General features: G+C 34.8%; 1 protein-coding gene across 2 annotated transcripts in view; it reads left to right on the top strand.

The window, feature by feature from the left end:
* Positions 1-730: 730 nt before the first annotated feature.
* Positions 731-18,338, top strand: part of LOC145662957 (uncharacterized) — a 38,752-nt gene continuing 21,144 nt past the window's right edge. The window contains exon 1 of one of the 2 annotated variants that reach the window (XM_081729019.1): positions 731-1,076. In XM_081729019.1, coding sequence (XP_081585145.1) covers positions 942-1,076 — 135 coding nt within the window. In that variant the 5' untranslated portion in view covers positions 731-941. Of the gene's footprint in view, positions 1,101-18,338 lie in introns of both variants that reach the window. The other variant, XM_081729018.1, reaches the window with a different exon arrangement.

The raw sequence follows: 18,338 nt of genomic DNA, 5'->3' as shown, positions 1-18,338 counted from the left end.
TTTAGGGGGTGGGCCAAGGTACCCCTGCCAAAATTTAGAGGAGGTGGTCCTATGTACCCCTAGGTCATTGACCCCGGCCAGGGACCATGGGTCCTGAGGCAGGGACCCAGGGGCCAAAAAGTTAGGCAAAGTGACGCGATTACTACTGCATGTCTTGTAAGTTTCACACGCTAAAAATAATAAAAAGAAGTACAAGGGTGTTTTGATTGTTCGTGCATTTGGCAGATTTGTCCATTTGTGTGGGAAATATGACCGATTGTGTGGTCGTTTTGATATTTCTTGAATGTGGGAGTTTTTGCTCTGGGAGTTTTGTCCATTTCTGTGGTGGTTGTGACAATTTCTGCGTGTGGGAGTTTTGTCCATTTGTGTGGCAGATTTGTCCATTTATGTGATTATTGTGACCGTTGCTATGTGTGGGAGATTTGACTATTTGTGTAGAGTTATGACCGTTTGGAGTTATTTTATATGTCCAAAATTTTATCTGTCCTTCCGTTTACCCTTTCCCGAAAACTAAAGCTACTGTCGTGAGTAGAAGTAGTAGCAGTAGTAAATGGTATCATTTTATTGAAAGCATGATAAGCCATAGATTATAAATTACACCTTAAAGTTTAAAATATTGTAGATAAGAAATTTAAAGAATAATTTTTAGTGACTTTTCACCAAAAATTGAGGTATTTTCATCTCTCGTTTAGCGACGTTCTGTTTCAGCGTTCCCGCAACACTGACAGAGTCGGATTGCTCATTAGTTGTATACAAATATGAGCAGTGTGTGTCAAATGGTGATTTGAATAATATATTTATTTTAGATTTTTGCCCTTGTTTTACAGTGTAGCGGCATTTTGTCATATGTAGTGAAGGACTCCAGAAAAAGTCTGAAAATGAACCTGTTTTAACAGTAGTGATAGGATGAAGTTCTTAAATTGCAACATAGGCTATCAATAATGGAATTTGAAATTTCAAATAGAAATATTAATGAAATTTGTAGACTTTGTGCTGACGAGGGAGGTGTACAGTTACATATTTTTGAATCAAACGCTGATATTTTGCCGCTTATTCACAAGTTTCTACCAATAAAGGTAATTCAGAAAGCGTACCCAAAGGTAATGTACAAGGGTACAATTTTGAAATGTTAGACTATAGGGAGTGGTGGTGGTCTTAAAAATTCCTGAAATGGGAAATCTGGTTCGTTTCTATGTTAATCATGAATATCTGCTTGGTTTGTGGTAATTTACAACGATGACTTTTTGTATTCTATATGTAGGTCATCCTAGTTTATTATGGTTATTTCATTTGGATTAAGTGCTGGAGAATAGGTACAAGTTACAGGAAAGAAAAGGAGAATTCCTTATTTTTAATGAAATTCATGATAAAAAGAAATAAAGCCTAATGTGATATTTTCAAGTGTTAGAATCTGCGTGTTGTTGATAGTATTTTCTGTAAAAGCATGCTGACGTCAAGATATTAATTCACAACATTCAAAGATGGTAGTTGTATGAGCCAATGTTGAAGCTCTTATTTTTTGTAAGAAATATATATATATATGTGGGTGATTCCACGAAAAAGGGAAATTTTCACTTGGAAAATTTTTGTTCCGTTGATGGTCGCCTATTTCGATAAAAATATCACATGCACTTACTACTACTAAGTACATGTTAATTAGGTGTTCAGCAGAGCTGAATCGTTATTGGTGTAGTAAATAAAAAATAATAAACTTTTCAGCACCCACGGAGTTGAGACCATAGGTCACGGAGTTGAGATTAGTTAACACGGAGTTGAAAATTGCTGTGGAATTGAGAAACGTGATACACCTGGGTGATAAGTTTTGGTTTATAAGTGATTAAGCTTACAATTTACATAAAAATTCAAATAATTTTCCAATAGTTTTTCTAAGTTAGAATTATTCTCCTTATGTTGAATAAAATTCTAACAAACTAGATGACACGTAATTTGTTATACAAAAATACTCCAGAAAATACAGCAAACATATGAAAATATATCTAATGAAGGTTCCAAAATTGAATATATATATATATATATATATATATATATATATATATATATAATGAATATGTGACGTAAACAAGAAAAAAAGAAATACACATACACTTATCGAATATTGAAAAGTTATTGCGCTTTCAATATGTTGACTATCATATGGGGAGGACAAACTTTTCACATAAGCTTACGAAACAGACGAAGTAGTCACTAAACCTGTCTATTGTCTACTTCATTTGTTTTCTAAGCTTATGTAAACCATCTGTCTTCTCTGTGTGATCAAGTCAACACGTCGAAAGTGCAATACTTTTTCAACATTTGGTAAGTGTATTTGTATATTTGGTATATATATATATATATATATATATATATATATATATATATATATACAAGGTGTTTCAAAACAATACACACATCGTTTGGGAACTGATTCCTAACACCAAGATAAGATGAAAAGTATAGACAACTGGGTGCACAAATGCTTCCTTTCGGAATTATATGCTGCCGAAAACATGAAAAAAAAAAGAACTTTAAAGGTCCATAGCTCTAAAACTATGAGACCTGCAGTAATCGGGTCACAACTTCACTTAGGAACTAATATGTGCACTATCCAAAAATATGTTTCAGAATCCTGAGGTACTCACGAACCAATTTTTGTAGAGGGAGTTTGGCTACGGGCGTATAATCTGAAGTACTCACCAACTACTTCTATAAAAGTTGTTGTGGAAGTACCGCAATATTCTGAAACATGGATATTTGGATAGCGCACATACTAATTCCTAAGTGAAGTCTGACCCGACTACGGTAGGTCCCATAGTTTTATGCTATGGACCTTTAAAGTTCATTTTTTTTTCATGTTTTCGGCAGCCTGTAACTGCGAAAGGAAGCATTTGTTCACCCATATTGGTCTATACTTTTTTTTAATCTTATCTTGGTGTTAGGAATCACCTCCCAAACGTTGTCGGTATTGTTTTGAAACGCCCTGTATAATGCACACTAAATGACAGTGTAAGGCACTCATCATTTCTGTTTTCTTTGGATAATTCAATGTTCTTTGTTAAGTAGTCCTCATTTTCCACTCCAATGAAGGAAATGTCTTGAGGAAACAGGGAAGGTCTGTTCTAGTCTACACAGAATGACAACGCTTTTTAAACCAGGTTTAGTAGGCCAGGAGAAATTCCCCCCGATCCGCGTCATAAAATTGACTGTCCGTATATTGCCCTCAGACTCTTCGACAATCCCTGAAAAGAAAACAATTAGTTGATCATAATATTGAGACTTCAATAGGTTAAAAACAGATACCATCCATCTTGACTTGACTGAAGTTTTACCTCCGGCTACCTGACAGCCCCAAATCTGAACTTCCGCGAAACACTCCTTAAATGGGCTAGGACCCACCAGCCAGTCTTTGAGTGTGAATGATACGTGGTCAGCGTGTCGGCTCCTACGACCGTTGCGATGGTCTGCGCGATCAGGTTTCAGTACATCTCTACTCAAACGAGTTTTTCAATTGCCTCACTGTGCGAAGTAAACACCATTAATTTTTGAGCTTCCACCGGGAAACAAACCCAGAACCACGCACGAAGGCGAGCATACTAGTCACTAGACCATAAACGAGCTTTATTTCTATCAATATATTGAAAGAACAAATATTTGGAAGAGCATGAGCATAACAAACACTATAGGATTATCAACTCCGTGAACTTGTCTCAACACCGTGGATTCCTTAGTTTTCAGATGGACATGGAGTTGAGAAAATCGAATATAATTTATCTTTACCGGCCCACTTTTTAACCAGTACATGTGAGTAATTGTGTACGAATTTTCTACGTTAAAGCGTAGATTCCTTAAGGGAAAGAAGGTATATACCATACAAATACATTCAGTAATAAATACCATGGTGTTGAGTATCAATTAATATACGCACCTCTTTCCACACACAAAAATATTTTTCCTATAGCTTTTAACACATGCACACAAGTTTTCCTGTTCTTCAGTCAAACATGTCTGCCTTGTCTTCTTGTGGGTGTTGCCAATGTGGACGACCATGCTATCTGTTGAGAGCAATGATAATTTTTTCTATTGCCATGGAGTTGAGACGAAATAGAGGTGACAGAAACGAAGCATAGTCAAGCTTTCGAAAATAATCGTTATAAAGGTTTACTTTCCACAAAACCGAAACATTGGAGTCTTCTCTTCCATTTAATTACCATTAAATGATGTTTGATTTGCGACTTCAGTTGTAATTTATTGATTAAAATCAGTCAACTGTAGTTTGTGACAGCCCACGGTGTTGAGAAATTGGGTAATAATGAATTTTTTTACGTATGTTTCGTGTTATATTTGCAAACTGTTATACATGGCATACCTACTTTGTGACGGTTACTACCAAACAAAATAAAAATGAGGTGATTATTTCTAGTAGTAGTTTGAAGAAATGCCCGTGACAGAAAATTTCCCTTTTTCGTGGAATTACCCATATATATATATATATATAATTTCGCTATTTTCTGTTAATAGGTTAAGTTAGGTTAATGCTATCTACTTGACTTAAGTTTAGAGGTGCCCCTTCAGTTTCAAACTAACAAAAACAAAGCAGTTAAAACATTAAAAATTGTGAGGTTAAGTTAGGTTACCGGGTAAGACTATAGTTACGCTAGAACAGTGACTAGACCCGGTTCTTATAGAAGCTTCAACGTTCACTTAAATTCAGTAATCTGTGATCTCAGACATATTTAATAGATTCTTTTGATTATTCTTATATAATTCTGTAAAATTCAATGCGGAAATATCACATTCAACGCACCGATTCCCGCTCCTATAGGACTATCAGCCCCTGAATCATCAACATCTTTCCGTGTCTTGCAGTTAGTACCCACTTCTATGTATCTTTAATTTACTGCCAAATTTAGACACCGAAATATCACATAAGAACTCCAAATCATCATTTCTTACCTCATTTCTCCTTTTTTTTTTTTTTTTTTTTTTTTTTTTTTTTTTAAAGGGAGGAGCATCTCTAAACTTAACCCATCCCTACTTGCGTCATTGTATTCATATTCCCATAAGTACGTACCAGTACACCGGCATTTCTCATTTTTATATGTCCTATTCCATTTTTAAGTGAGAAACAAATCAATTACACTTCCTTTACTTCAATTCATTTCTCCTCTAAATCTTATGTTCTTTAAACTAATTTTGGCTCCTTCATCTAATCATAGCCCGTTGCATGTGACATTTTGATAGTGAATTTTATAACAACCTACGTTGAAAAAACAGAGTTATTACGTTATATGGAGCGACAAGAATTGTTGAAGTTGAACAGAAAGAACAGCAAATGTAAGAAAGCATTAAAAATAAATAAATAGGGAAACAGTTAGCCTTACATTTTCAAATGTAAGCATCGTGCGGGTAGTGAAATGCCATTGGCAAAAGCCGACAGTGACAGGTATTTTTTTTCGAGGACACACAGTTGTCGATAGAGGAGGTACCTAACCTAGTGTTTTTAGCAACATCCCTGCTTACGCGCATACTCACCATTGCTGACGCGCCCCTCCCTACGGAGACATCGCTTCGCTACTACCTGGGCACTCTGCTGCGCTTCATTCCTGATTCGGTTAGATAGCATCCGTGCATTTTAGTGATTACCTAGCACAAATTGATCCGTTTTTTCTACTCAGCCCTCCGAAAGTCAGTCTGTACCTTGTAATGCAACTTCTGCCTTAAAAGATATTTTCTAAGGCAGTAACAGTGCATTTTGTGCTAAGAGAAGATAATATTTCATGAAAGTATATCCCCAAAGTTTTGTAGTACCGTAAACGAAACATAATGTAACTTTATCAGCCAAATTTGGCGATGCCTTTGCTAGGCAATTTGTAATTTTTGATTAGTTAATTCTGTTCATTAGGTGGTGGGGCTTAAGAGAATAAATGCCTTTTTATTTTTTTCCACATATACGGGAATGAAATTACTTTGAAGTGAAAATAAGAAGGATTATGTAATACTTCGTTACAGTCTTAATTCTTACTTACGTACTCCGTGATTTAGAATTAGTTCCTTCTTTTTTTTTTTTTATTTTTTTTGTGATTTTCCCTAAGAAACATGTAAAAAGTCCAAGTAGTCCAGTCAACGGACGTAAATTCAATATAAATGAAACCATCGCCAAAATGATGCTGAGCACATTCGAAGCAAACCTGAAAAAGTCCTCAAGAATATTCAATCTGGAAGGTCAATAAATCCAATATGGCCGCCGCTGGTGATCATTTACGGCAAACATAATAACTAAGGAGTAATTATGCGACTTTGTAACAAAATTAAAGGCTCAACATCCCAGATAAAAGTTGTGCACCATAATGTGGTCTTTCGAATGAGGCATTGAACATACCTCTAATATACAGGGTCTCAGAAGTCCCCTGGTATAGGGTACTCTGTTATTTTCAGAGTTACAACAAAATGTAACAGGGGAAACTGTCTTCAAATATGATGTTTTCAATCTAAAGTGTAGGATTTTCTTTAAATCGGACGAGGCGTTTGTGCTGTACACTTTTTATTCGCCCAATGTTAAAGGAAACTGCAACGTTGCAATTTACTGGGAAGTGTATAAATTTTGTGAGAGTATGATGAATGGACGCATGTTTGAAATGGGGCTGGCCATCGACACGTTAGCGGAAAAGACTAACTTCATTCACTTATGGTGGGGGTCCCGGTAAATGTCAACGTTGCATTTGTATTAAAACATCATAGTTTTCTGGCATCTTTGAACACCCTGTATTAGGACACTTTCAGGAGGAGAGAGGTAATATTTGGGACTTTTTCATCTCCCACTGTAATAAAGCTGTGCACCAATTTTTACAAAAATCTAAGATCGTCAGGTGAGATTTTGCCATTGCCAAATGCAACGTTGACATTTACCAGGACCTACAACATAAGTGATTAAAGTTACTGTCTTTTTCGCTAACGTGTCGATGGTCAGCCCCATTCGAACATGAGTCCATTCATCATACTCTTACAAAATTTATCCACTTCCCGGTAAATTGCAACGTGGCAGTTTCCTTTAACATTGGGCGCATAAAAAGTGTACAGCACAAACGGCTCGTCCGATTTAAAAAATTCCTACACTTTAGATTGAAAACATCATATTTGGAAACGGTTTCCCCTGTTACATTTTGTGTAACTGATAATAACAGAGTACCCTATATCAGGGCACTTCTGAGACACCTTGTATATGAGAGGTATGTTCAATGCCTCATTCGAAAGGACACATTATGGTGTACAACTTTTATCAGGGATGTTGAGCCTGTAATTTTGTTACAAAGAAAATTACTCCTTTGTTATTATGTCTGCCGTAAATGATCACTAACGGCGGCCATATTGGATTTAACGACCTTCCAGATAGAATATTCTTGAGGACTTTTTCAGCTTTGCTTAGAATGTGCTTAGCATCATTTGGCGCATGTTTTATTTCTATTGCAATTTGTTCAAGATCAATTCTTATCTTGACTGGACTATAGGTCATAGTCACATAGCTGATTTCAGGCTTTGAACAATTTAAGTACAATATCAACAGTGGAAGTTTACGCCTTCGTTTGAACCATTTCAAGAGCCCTGACCAAATTGTATATGACGATCAAGACCATTTATAGCAAAGCTTATTAGAACAATAATAATAAAATATGAAACATGTAAGCATAATTACGGGAAAACTACTTTTCACAAGTCAGTCTAGCGAACATAAGCAACTATTCATACGTATACGTGTCGTTAGTCTTGTATAACTTGTGTAGTAGTATGTATAATGGAAAATTGTTTCGTGAACCACCAGAGAGCGCAGGAACTGTAGAGACAATAGCGAGTACAGGCAGGCAAATACCAAAGACGGTTAGATTGAGGGGCGGGCGCTATTTGCTATTATTTTTTAAAATATCTACAGGACGCATGTAATGCATTGGAGGGTGCAGTACTTCCCTTATTTAAGATTTCGTGATACGCTTAGATTATTGAAACCAATCGAATGCTAGAGTCAGAGCTCCATTCTTCTCCGTTTTATATATATATATATATATATATACATAATTGTAATTATAATTCCTGAAAATACTTCGTTTTACCTAGTTTTCGGCTGTGATAAAAACAGGAGAAAAAGCAGTGAAAAAAAAGGGGGGAGAAAAGAGTGGTTCTTGCACTCTTCTAACCCGGTGAGGCCGTTGCTCTTTATTTTCCTCGATGTTTTTATTGTTTTTCTCCTCTGTTTACCCTTCGTGAATAAGGTTTTAGGTAAGAGACGAAGTGTAGGAAATGTAAAATTTTTCAAGAATCGTTTCTTTTAAGTGAATGAAATTATTTCTAAAACTCCTGAGCGTGTTGGCATTTCACCTTTATTTCGGTTTTTTTGTCTTTTTCCTCTAGACGATAGTGCAACCAAATTTGTATGTCCTTGCTTTCTTAGCGTATATGCGGAAACCGAAAAAAAAAAAAAAAAAAAAAGAGTTTTGCTCAAATTTTACCGCATATTTTTTTAATCCAAGATGGGCCCCATTTTTCTGACGAAGTATTAAAAAATCTACAGCAAATACTTGTCATAGCTTCAGAACTTAACAATAAAGCTACTCTTAAAATCAAATCACATACAGCTCTCGTATTCTTTCTCACTGGAAGGGTCTACTGAATCTTCATTGTCATTGTGACTTTGGTTTTCCTTTCACAGAAGATCCCCCTCAGTCTTATACTATACATCGCAAATGCAGGACGACTCCGTATTTTTGCACACGAAATTGGACGCATCTGGCTGTACCAGAACATTGAAACTGTAGGAGAGGAAGTGAGATCAATTTTGGGACCGCTAACTTCAATTAACCTTACATATATACATCCATACAAACAACAAACTAAAAGTTTCAGGGGGTTAAGGTTAGTTAAGGTTACTTGATCATACGCTAGCTACGTGCCTGGGGCGCACGTTGGACGAAAATTTAATAAGTAAGGCGAAAAAAATTGCAAAATAATAATAATAATTTTATTAATAAGGATAAGAATTTTTATGTACTGTTTCGTGATGATCTTTTCATTTACTTTATGATTTTAGTGTAAATATAAGAAAGCAATATCGAAAAAACGGTGGAAAAAATGATATTTTTTAAAAATAATCATTTTTGTTGATTTTTTCATTTAAATTGATTTTCTTTTTATTTAAATCAAATTTTTCTCTTCGTGTAATACAAGTCGTGAACTTAAGAAAAAACATTAGGAATTAGTATTAAATGTTAATTATGCCATTTAAATGAAAGTATTGAGTTTTAACTTTGGATTAATCCCTAATCGTTAACCTATTTCAATCCCAAACAATGTTTCTTAAGCATTAAGGAAAAAGTACAGCAATGTATATCAAGATGACACCTTTCTTTTCACGAAAGTTATTGATATTTGGCAGGGGCATATTTTAAAAAAATTGGAACTAGCTAGCAGCACGAAATACATACAAAGTACATAAATTTCGCCTAAAATTAACTAACTCACTCTATGGCCTATGGAACCCGGAGGTTCAATGCCGTGTTCACAAAAGCTCTCTTGACTTCTGTTCTTAGTCAAATGAATCCAGTTTTTACATTGTATTCCTATTTCTGCGAGTTGCATCTTAGTATTGTCCTCCCATCTGCGCCTAGGCCTTCCTAATGATCGTTTTCCGATTGGACTTCCAGTTAAAATTTTGAAAGCGTTCCTACTTTCTTCCATTCTCGCTACATGTCCTGCCCACCTGAGCCTCCAAGATTTGATGACCCTAACAATGTTTGGTGAACGGTATAAATTATGCAGTTCCTCATCATGAAGTTTTCACCAGTCCTCATTTCCGTTCCTCTTGGGTCCGTCTCAGGATTTTATTCTCAAATACTTTCAGTCTGCGTTCTTCCCTCAGCGTAAGTGACCATGTTTCACAACCATACAGCACAACAGGCATAATTATCGTTTTATATATTTTAAGCTTCAAATTCCTCAACAGAATTCGCGACGGTAAGAGATTTTGAACTGAATAATAACACGAATTCCCTGCTTTTAGTCGACATTTAATTTCTTCGTGAACATCGTTTTCCGAAGTATTATTCGATATTTTAACGCATCCAAAATTTGTCTTATTACGATCCCGAGGAACTTCTATGTATTTAGTACATAAATTTCGTCTAAAATTTTAAAACTTTTTTCTTTCGGAGAGGGGATCGGACCCATCTAAATACGCCCCTATTATCTAGAAACAAACAAATAGACTGGACACAAAAGAGTTTTCGTCTTATATGTCTATGGTGATTTCCCCGTTGGAATAGAAATTTAAAAACCCTGTGTTACGAAGAGAAGAAAGCAGGGTTCATCCGTTACCCGTTTAAACGGAATTTTCCCTGATCGTTCTCTACATGATACTCGTTTTCATATTGTTCTTACATACATTTGAGTCTCATTGTATTATGATTATTATCTTCCATAATCGAAATAACAGAACAGAAAGGGGATTTTAATTATTTTCACTTTAAATTAATTCATTTCGGAATTTGATTTAAATAAACGATTTTTATTTTAAAAAAATCAGTGATTTAAATCTTGATTAAAATCATGATATAAATGAGACTGATTTAAATCAATTCACCCTGCGAAAAAATAGTTTTGTTTCTTGTAATTAAAACAATTATTTTATATTACAGTAGAAACATAGTTCAAACAACTAGCCTATTCATTTTAATAATGTTTTAGGTGTTAGAATATTCACACTATTACGGGCGAAAATTCAAAACGAACTTCTGTTATTACATTTATGTATATTGGAAAAATAAAATTAATCATTGTGTCTAAATTTGCATATATATATATATATATATATATATATATATATATATATATATATATATATATATATATATAGCCATAGTGAATAGTTGGCTAAACTGTTATTAAACTGAATAGTTGGCTAAACTGAAAATTTATTGAACTTTATACAAAAGCGTCTAAACATAGCTATGCATTTTTTTTTCTTGTTTTAACTACTCGCTGAGCAAAACAGTACAAATGTTAAAAAAAAACATTAAGGTGTAACAGTTTCGCCAACTATTCACTTTGGCTTCATGATACACTATGAATACACAGGTAGTGACAAATTTAATGTAAGAAACAGCGAAAGCATTTCCTGATTCCTGATTGGTTACCATAGGCACTACAGCCAATCCCGTTTCACCAGAAACCAAAATATGAAACAGAAGCAAGAGTAACTAATTCCCTTTTCTCCCAGTTTGTACCATATTCGCACATTCATATCTTATAACTAGGCCTAATCTAAATTACAAAGTAATCTTACAAATAACTCTTAAATATGAATATGAAATAAATAAATAAATAACACTACATAATAATACTAAATAAATCAATACTAAATTTACAAAAATAAATTTGTACAATTAACTTATTTAATCTTTAAGTCCTGAATTCTAGATCATGACTATCGCCTTCTATTTGAATAAATCTTATACAAGTTTATTTTTGTGAATTTAATATTTATTTATTTAATATTATTTATTTATTTGGTATTCATATTTAAGAGTTATTGATAAGATTGTTTTGTAATTTCAATTAGGGCTAGCTATAAGATATGAATGTATATAGTAGCGAGTGGGGGAAGGAATTAGTGATTTTTGTTTTTGTTTTATATTTTTGGTTTCTGGTGAAAGTGAATTGGCTGTAGTGGCGTATAGTAGCCAATCGGAATCAGGAAATTTGTTCGCTGTCTCTTATATTAAACCTGTCACTACCTGTGTATTCATAGTGTCTGATGAAGCCAAGAAAGATAGTTGGCAAAATTGTTACACACTAATATTTTTCAAAATAAACGGATTGTTTTGCTCAGCGTGTAGTTCAAATCAGATTTAAGTCTGTTAAAAGCAAAGTTTGTACAACGGAGAATTTTTATTTTGTATTTTGTTAAAATTTTGTGCATCGACGGGGTTGGAAATGGCAAACACCTTTAGGTCTAAAGGCGACAAAACATTAATTCTGACCCTGATCAACCAGAAGTGAAAGTATATTAGTGTTCACTTATTGAGGTAGACACTAGGATGAGACAGTGGAGCTTTTGAGTGCATAGTATTGTTATTGGTTATTTTTTAACAGATTGCAATATTCCTCTGTTATGCGTTCTTACTTAATGTACATAGTAATTTCTTAGAGGTACAGTCTCATTATTAACCCACAACAAAGTTTTTAACAGTCATGCTGAAATATTATGTTTATATGTGATTTTTTCAAAATTTTCTAATATATGTAAATTTTGAGAAATTTAGTTTCCAAAATAGTGTTAATGTGCTTGAAATAAAAAAAAAAAAAAAAAATGAAAGTAGTCATGTGTCATACCGAATCATTACCAAAGCTACACTTTATTGCGTATTCCTTCTTCTATGTCAATTCTATACCGTACCGATTTCTGAAATATTTTTGAGTATAAGTGTGCGAAAAATTACGATTTCTAGAACTACGACTTATAAAAACTTGAAATTTCGCAGCTTTTCCTATGTCACCTGTTACTTATAACAACTGAGCATGAATAAAATTAGAGACAACCAGGGCTTCTTTCATTAGTTCGCTTGACAAAAGGCAATGACCCGTGCTGAAAAAAGATGTTTAAACTCCGAACTAATCAGTAAACCGAATTTCTCTGCCTTTCTTACACAGTAATAGATTTTATTCTAAATTTTGTGAATCATGGCCCTGGGATTGTTCATGTTACATTGGTAACTTCCCACTTTTATTAAGCATTTTTGTTAGACAGCGTCGTGAGCTGAGAAGCAGGAGCAGTTACTATACATAGTATAACTATAAAAGAATACGATCAGGCGCTATTTGCTGTTACAGACGCTTATAATACGTTACTGGAATGCCTATAACATGGTTGAGTGTGTATATTGTGTGCAGTACTTTTCTTATGGAGGATTATGTAGTGGAAAGCTTAATATATTTTATGTTGTTTCCACCTTATTACTTCAGTTTCGCTTGCATGAATAAACATGGGAGACCATGGTTTGATTCCCGGCGGAAGCTCATGTGGTTCGGATTCCACGTTAAGTTGTAGATCCTCGTCTCATATAGCCTCGCTGCGGAAAAGAACGCTAAACTGAAAATCATATCAAATGAATGACCTCCTTGACATTCCTTCGTGTAATAGTAGATTATTCCCTAAATTATCCTAATAATGCTCCCCTTCCCTTCCTGTATTAATTTTTCCGTGTTCAGTGGTGGACGACTGACTATCATAAATTTGTTTAGCGTAAAAGTTTTTTTTTTTTTTTCTGGTTTAACACCCGACGATTATGTACTGAGACTAAGGAAGACTGATGATGAGATTGGTGATAGTGATGAAATGAAAGTATAAGAAAATAGGATAACCCGAGAAAACACTAACACCATAAAGCCCACGTGGAGGGAACTGAAATCAAACCAGGGACCCCATACGCCAGAGCGCTCTACCAATGATCCACCGCAGCCCTTGAATAGTATGGGATACTCACATCCCCTGTTCGTAGAAGTCACGTATGTGCAAGCACAGTAGTACGTGATTAAGTAAATGTTCGATTAGTGTCTGATGAAAACAACGTTAAGTTGTTGAAACCGTTACACTGTAATTTAGTTTTTAATAAACAAGTGTATATACTCTGGTTAGAAGTGTCTTTTTATTTCTTTAGTGTGTTCCAGAGTCGTGATGGATAGAGCTGTAAGTAAATGTTTAATTTACAATAAAAGAGCGTGTGTTATCTGTCACAATAAAAAAGCATGTTTTTCGCAGGATTGTATCTTCTGCCTCTTATAGCAATAGAAGGTGTCAAAAAATCAGTTCACTTAGTTGTTTAATTGACCTTATTAAAACTCTTAAAGCTATAATTCTTGGTGAAATCACAAAGTATATTACGTTTGCAAATACACTTTACGCAACACATAGTATAACAAACAGGGAAAACTGAAAAGTTGTTTGATGTTAAGATCGAAACACTGTTTTCCTTTCTTTGAAGGAATAACTATAAAATGTAACATGACAATTTTGGATCTGGTTACATCCTGTTACATTTTTCTTTTTTCTACTAAGATAATAATATAAGGCAACAAACAAGTATGATTCTAGAACAAAAGTAAGGGTGCTGTAGATACTTCTTCCATTAATAAAGTATAAAGATAGCTTACATCGGAAATTAAATGTATACGTAATGAAAAGAACGTAGCGAGTGTCTATATATGTAGTTTGACTAAATCAGCATTAGTGTTTCTGTTCGTTCGTCTGCTTGTTCTACCATAACTCTCGTGAAACTTATTCGATTTTAGTGAAACTTGGCATATGACCTGTTCGTATCTTTCAAAATAACTGTATTGTTTGATGCTGCGAGAATCTATCAACAACAAGTGGGTACAAGGGAATGAAATCCACCCCATATTGCAAGTTTTTACATATAGATAATTATTTTGTGGTTGAAAATACTTAAACAATGTTTGTATTCGATGAAATAGTCCATACCTTTTTTAAGTTCTTTAGGGTATTCCAATTGCCCACAGTGGTGGCAGTTGAAGCTGATAAAGCTGATTACGAGCTTCAACTGCAACCATTGTGGATAATTGGATATATATAACTATACAGCCTATGGAACCTTCAGATTCAGTGCCACAATCACGAAAGCTTTCCATTGACTTCTATCCTTAGCCGACTGGATCCAGTTTCTACTTTATATTCCTATTTCTACAAGACCCACCTTAAAATTATCCTCATATCTGCACCTAGGTCTTCCTGATGGTCGTCTTCCCAGTGAACTTCCAGTTCAAACTTTAAAAGCGTTCTTACTTTCTTCCATTCTGGCTAGATGACCTGCCCACCTGAGCCTCCTACATTCGATGACTCTAACAATGATAAACGGCATAAATTTTGCACTTCCTCGTTATGAAATTTTTGCCAATCCTCTTTTTGTGTGAAATGGTCAAAGGTGATTATTTTTCTTTCTTTTTTATGTGTGTGTGAACTTAATTATTTTCCTTTTTTTGTGTGAAGTGGTGAAAGATAATTATTTTTTTCTTTTTTTCTCTAGATAGGACATCATAAGATTGTTAACTTGTATGTAAATTCCAACCTTTTCAGGACGAACGGCTCAAGGGTTGAGTCAACAGTTTAAACCACCATAGCTCGGCTCCTAATAAAAGTAGAGAGATTATTTAAATGTCTATCTCTTTATGAAGGATGGAACTTTCTAACGGTGTGCATTTCATTCACATCGGGGATCCCGCAGCGAAAGGGTATAGGGGGGGATTTTAATGTTTTTAGTTCCCCCTCTCCCTCAGCATTTGGGAAGGAGAAAATTTGTCCCTAATTGTCGCAGAGACATAAACCATATCTTGTTGGAAAGCTTATGGGACACGATTCCAACGAGGTAACTTTTGTGCTCTCCATGCCCAACCCCTAAAAGAAGAAGAAGAAAGTCCAAAAAGATGGAAAAAAATCAATTTTTTCGAAGTTTGTAAGGCTATGGCAACACTGTTATTTTCGTACGCAAGGGGGGCACAAAAGATACCTTGTTGAAATCTGGGTCCCTTGAGCTTTGCAATGAGGTATGGCTCATATCTCTGTGACAATTAGGGGCGTCGCAAGGGCTTCCAACGTCAGGGTAGACGACAATCCAAGGAAAAATATACAGGATGGTTCACGTAGGTGCGATGTTCCGAATTTTTTTCTTCGTTGTTATACGCTTGTTTATTTTATTTTTATTTATTTATTTTGTACAATGGTCACCAATGTCTGGCGTATATGTGAGAACTTTTTTTCTTGTGTACGACAAATAAACAGTGTTGCTATAGTACTACAAACTTCGAAAAACTGTATTTTTATTTTTTATTTTCTTCTTCTTTTACGGGTTTGGCACGTCTTGGCCACGGGGGCACAAAAGTTACATCGTTGGAATCGGTTTCTCATAAGATTTACAAGGCATGACTCATATTTTTGTGACAATTAGGGGCGTCGTTAGGGCTGCCAATGTCAGGGTAGGCCAAAATATATTTCGAAAAATTCTCGTAAGAAACACCATCGGCGCAAATCTGTCTTCAACATTGGGGGGGACGGGTAAGACCGGTCCCACACACACACACACACACACACACACATATATATATATATATATATATATATATATATATATATAAAAGCGAAGTTCAAAATATTTATGAAGTTGAAAACAATGCTGTGGAGGATCAGGGGAGCAGAATTGTCTTCAGTGGCGTATTTAGGGGGCTATCGAGCTCAAGCCCCCCTCCCCCCCCGAAATAAATTTGTTATTTTTTCGCATTCCACGTACAACAATAATCCTTCTTACCATTTCTAAGACTGTCATTAACTTTCCATTTTCTTATGCTCTTTGTTCAGAAATAATACTGTATTTGTCATATTTTCCATAAATAGAAGCTTTGCTTTATATATACTTAAACACAAACAAACTATTTGCTGAGCAAAACAATATTTCACATAAAAAACTACATACGTGTTACAGTTTCGCCAACTAACACTTTGTGTTAGTTGGCGAAACTGTAACACGTATGTAGTTTTTTTTTTTATGTGAATATATTGTTTTGCTCAGAAAATAGTTTGTTTGTGTTTATGTGTTTGTCAAATTTCATTCCATGTAAGAACTGCGTATTTTTGTTCTTTCTTTCGTCCTTTCTACTTTTGTTTCTTTTTCTTGATGTTACCTTCTTTCATTTCGCCTTTTATACTTTATCGACCGTTGTCAGTTGTGATTCAAGTCGGCCGTCATCAGTAACACCTAAACTAAGAGGAGTTGATAAGCGAAAGTGGTGTTCCACACCAACTTGCGCGGATATCAACTTGACGGAACTTTAGTTATTATAACAAAGGAAAAAAATATATCGTTCAGTTATTTTTAAAAGAAGGAAATTTGAATTAAAGAAAATCAAAACGGAGGAAAAATTAGCCCGGGAAATCAGATAGGCCAAGAGGATGCTTCCGTTTTCTTGTATGAATAAAATAAGGGGTTAGATTCATTTATAATTGGTATATTTCTAATTAGGCATCTACAAAGATCCACGTTAAAATTGTTTTATAATAATATAAATAATGACTGCCCCAAAACTACGAAGAAAGAATATCAATTATATATGACGGAACAATACTCTTATTTGACCAAAATGATGATAATCTCAATACCATTACAGGAATTGTTACAGAAATATGACGCATGTAATATACTCTTTAGTTAACAGATGTAACCTTAAGATTATGGAGGAAAATATTCCAGCAATCGAATTCTTTTCTTTGCTTACGAAGCATCCTCTCTCAAAAGAAAAATTGGGACACGTGGAAATACGTAGGAACAAAGCATGGTTCGACCAGGAATGCATTAAACTAGCAGAGAAGAGAAAACAGGTAAAATTACGTTGGCTACAAAATCCGAATGAAATAACTACACAAAATTTCGTAGACGTCAGACGGGAAACTTCCGAAACTTTTACAAAAAACAAACGGAATTTTTTGAAAGCTAAACATAAGGAACTTGAAGATAATAGTAAAAATAAAAACATTCGGGACATGTATAAAGGGATCAACGAATTTAAGGAAGGCTATCAACCTCGTGCTTATATTAAAGAAAGCTGAGGGAACAGTTCTCACTGATACATACAGCATTTTAAATAGATGGAAAGATTTATTTGGCAATTTGCTTAACACACAGCCAAAAACTAGTGTGCGTGGAGAAAGGGAGATACTCATCGCAGAACCGTATATTCCAGAACCCAACCGAATAGAAGTAGAAATCGCTATAAAGAAATTAAAGAAACACAAATCTCCGGGTGTAAACGAACTTCCGGCTGAGTTAATTTTAGCTGGAGGCGAAAAATTGTGGAACAAGATACACAAACTCATCCTCTTTATCTGGAACAAGGAAGAATTACCACAAGAGTGGAAAGAATCAATGATTGTTTCAATAAACAAGAAAGGCGACAAAACTGACTGTAATAATTATCGAGGCATCTCTCTTCTCTCAACATCCTATAAAACCCTTTCAAACATTCTATTAGCAAGATTGACCCCATACGCAGATGAAATTATTGGGGATTATCAGTACGGATTTAGACGAAATCGATCAAGTGTCGACCAAATATTTACCGTTCGCCAAATACTCGAAAAGAAGTGATACCACGGTACATCAACTATTTATTGATTTTAGAAACGCTTATACGACTCGGTTAGGAGAGAAACACTGTACAACGTTCTTACAGAATTTAGAATACCGAAAAAGCTAATTACATTAATTAAGGCATGTTTAAATGCATCTCAAATAAAG

This window comes from Thermobia domestica, chromosome 10 (genome assembly GCF_964235325.1).
Source record: "Thermobia domestica chromosome 10, izTheDome1.hap1.1, whole genome shotgun sequence".
Lineage (NCBI taxonomy): Eukaryota > Metazoa > Arthropoda > Insecta > Zygentoma > Lepismatidae > Thermobia > Thermobia domestica.
This window is presented reverse-complemented; position numbering and strand designations above follow the sequence as displayed.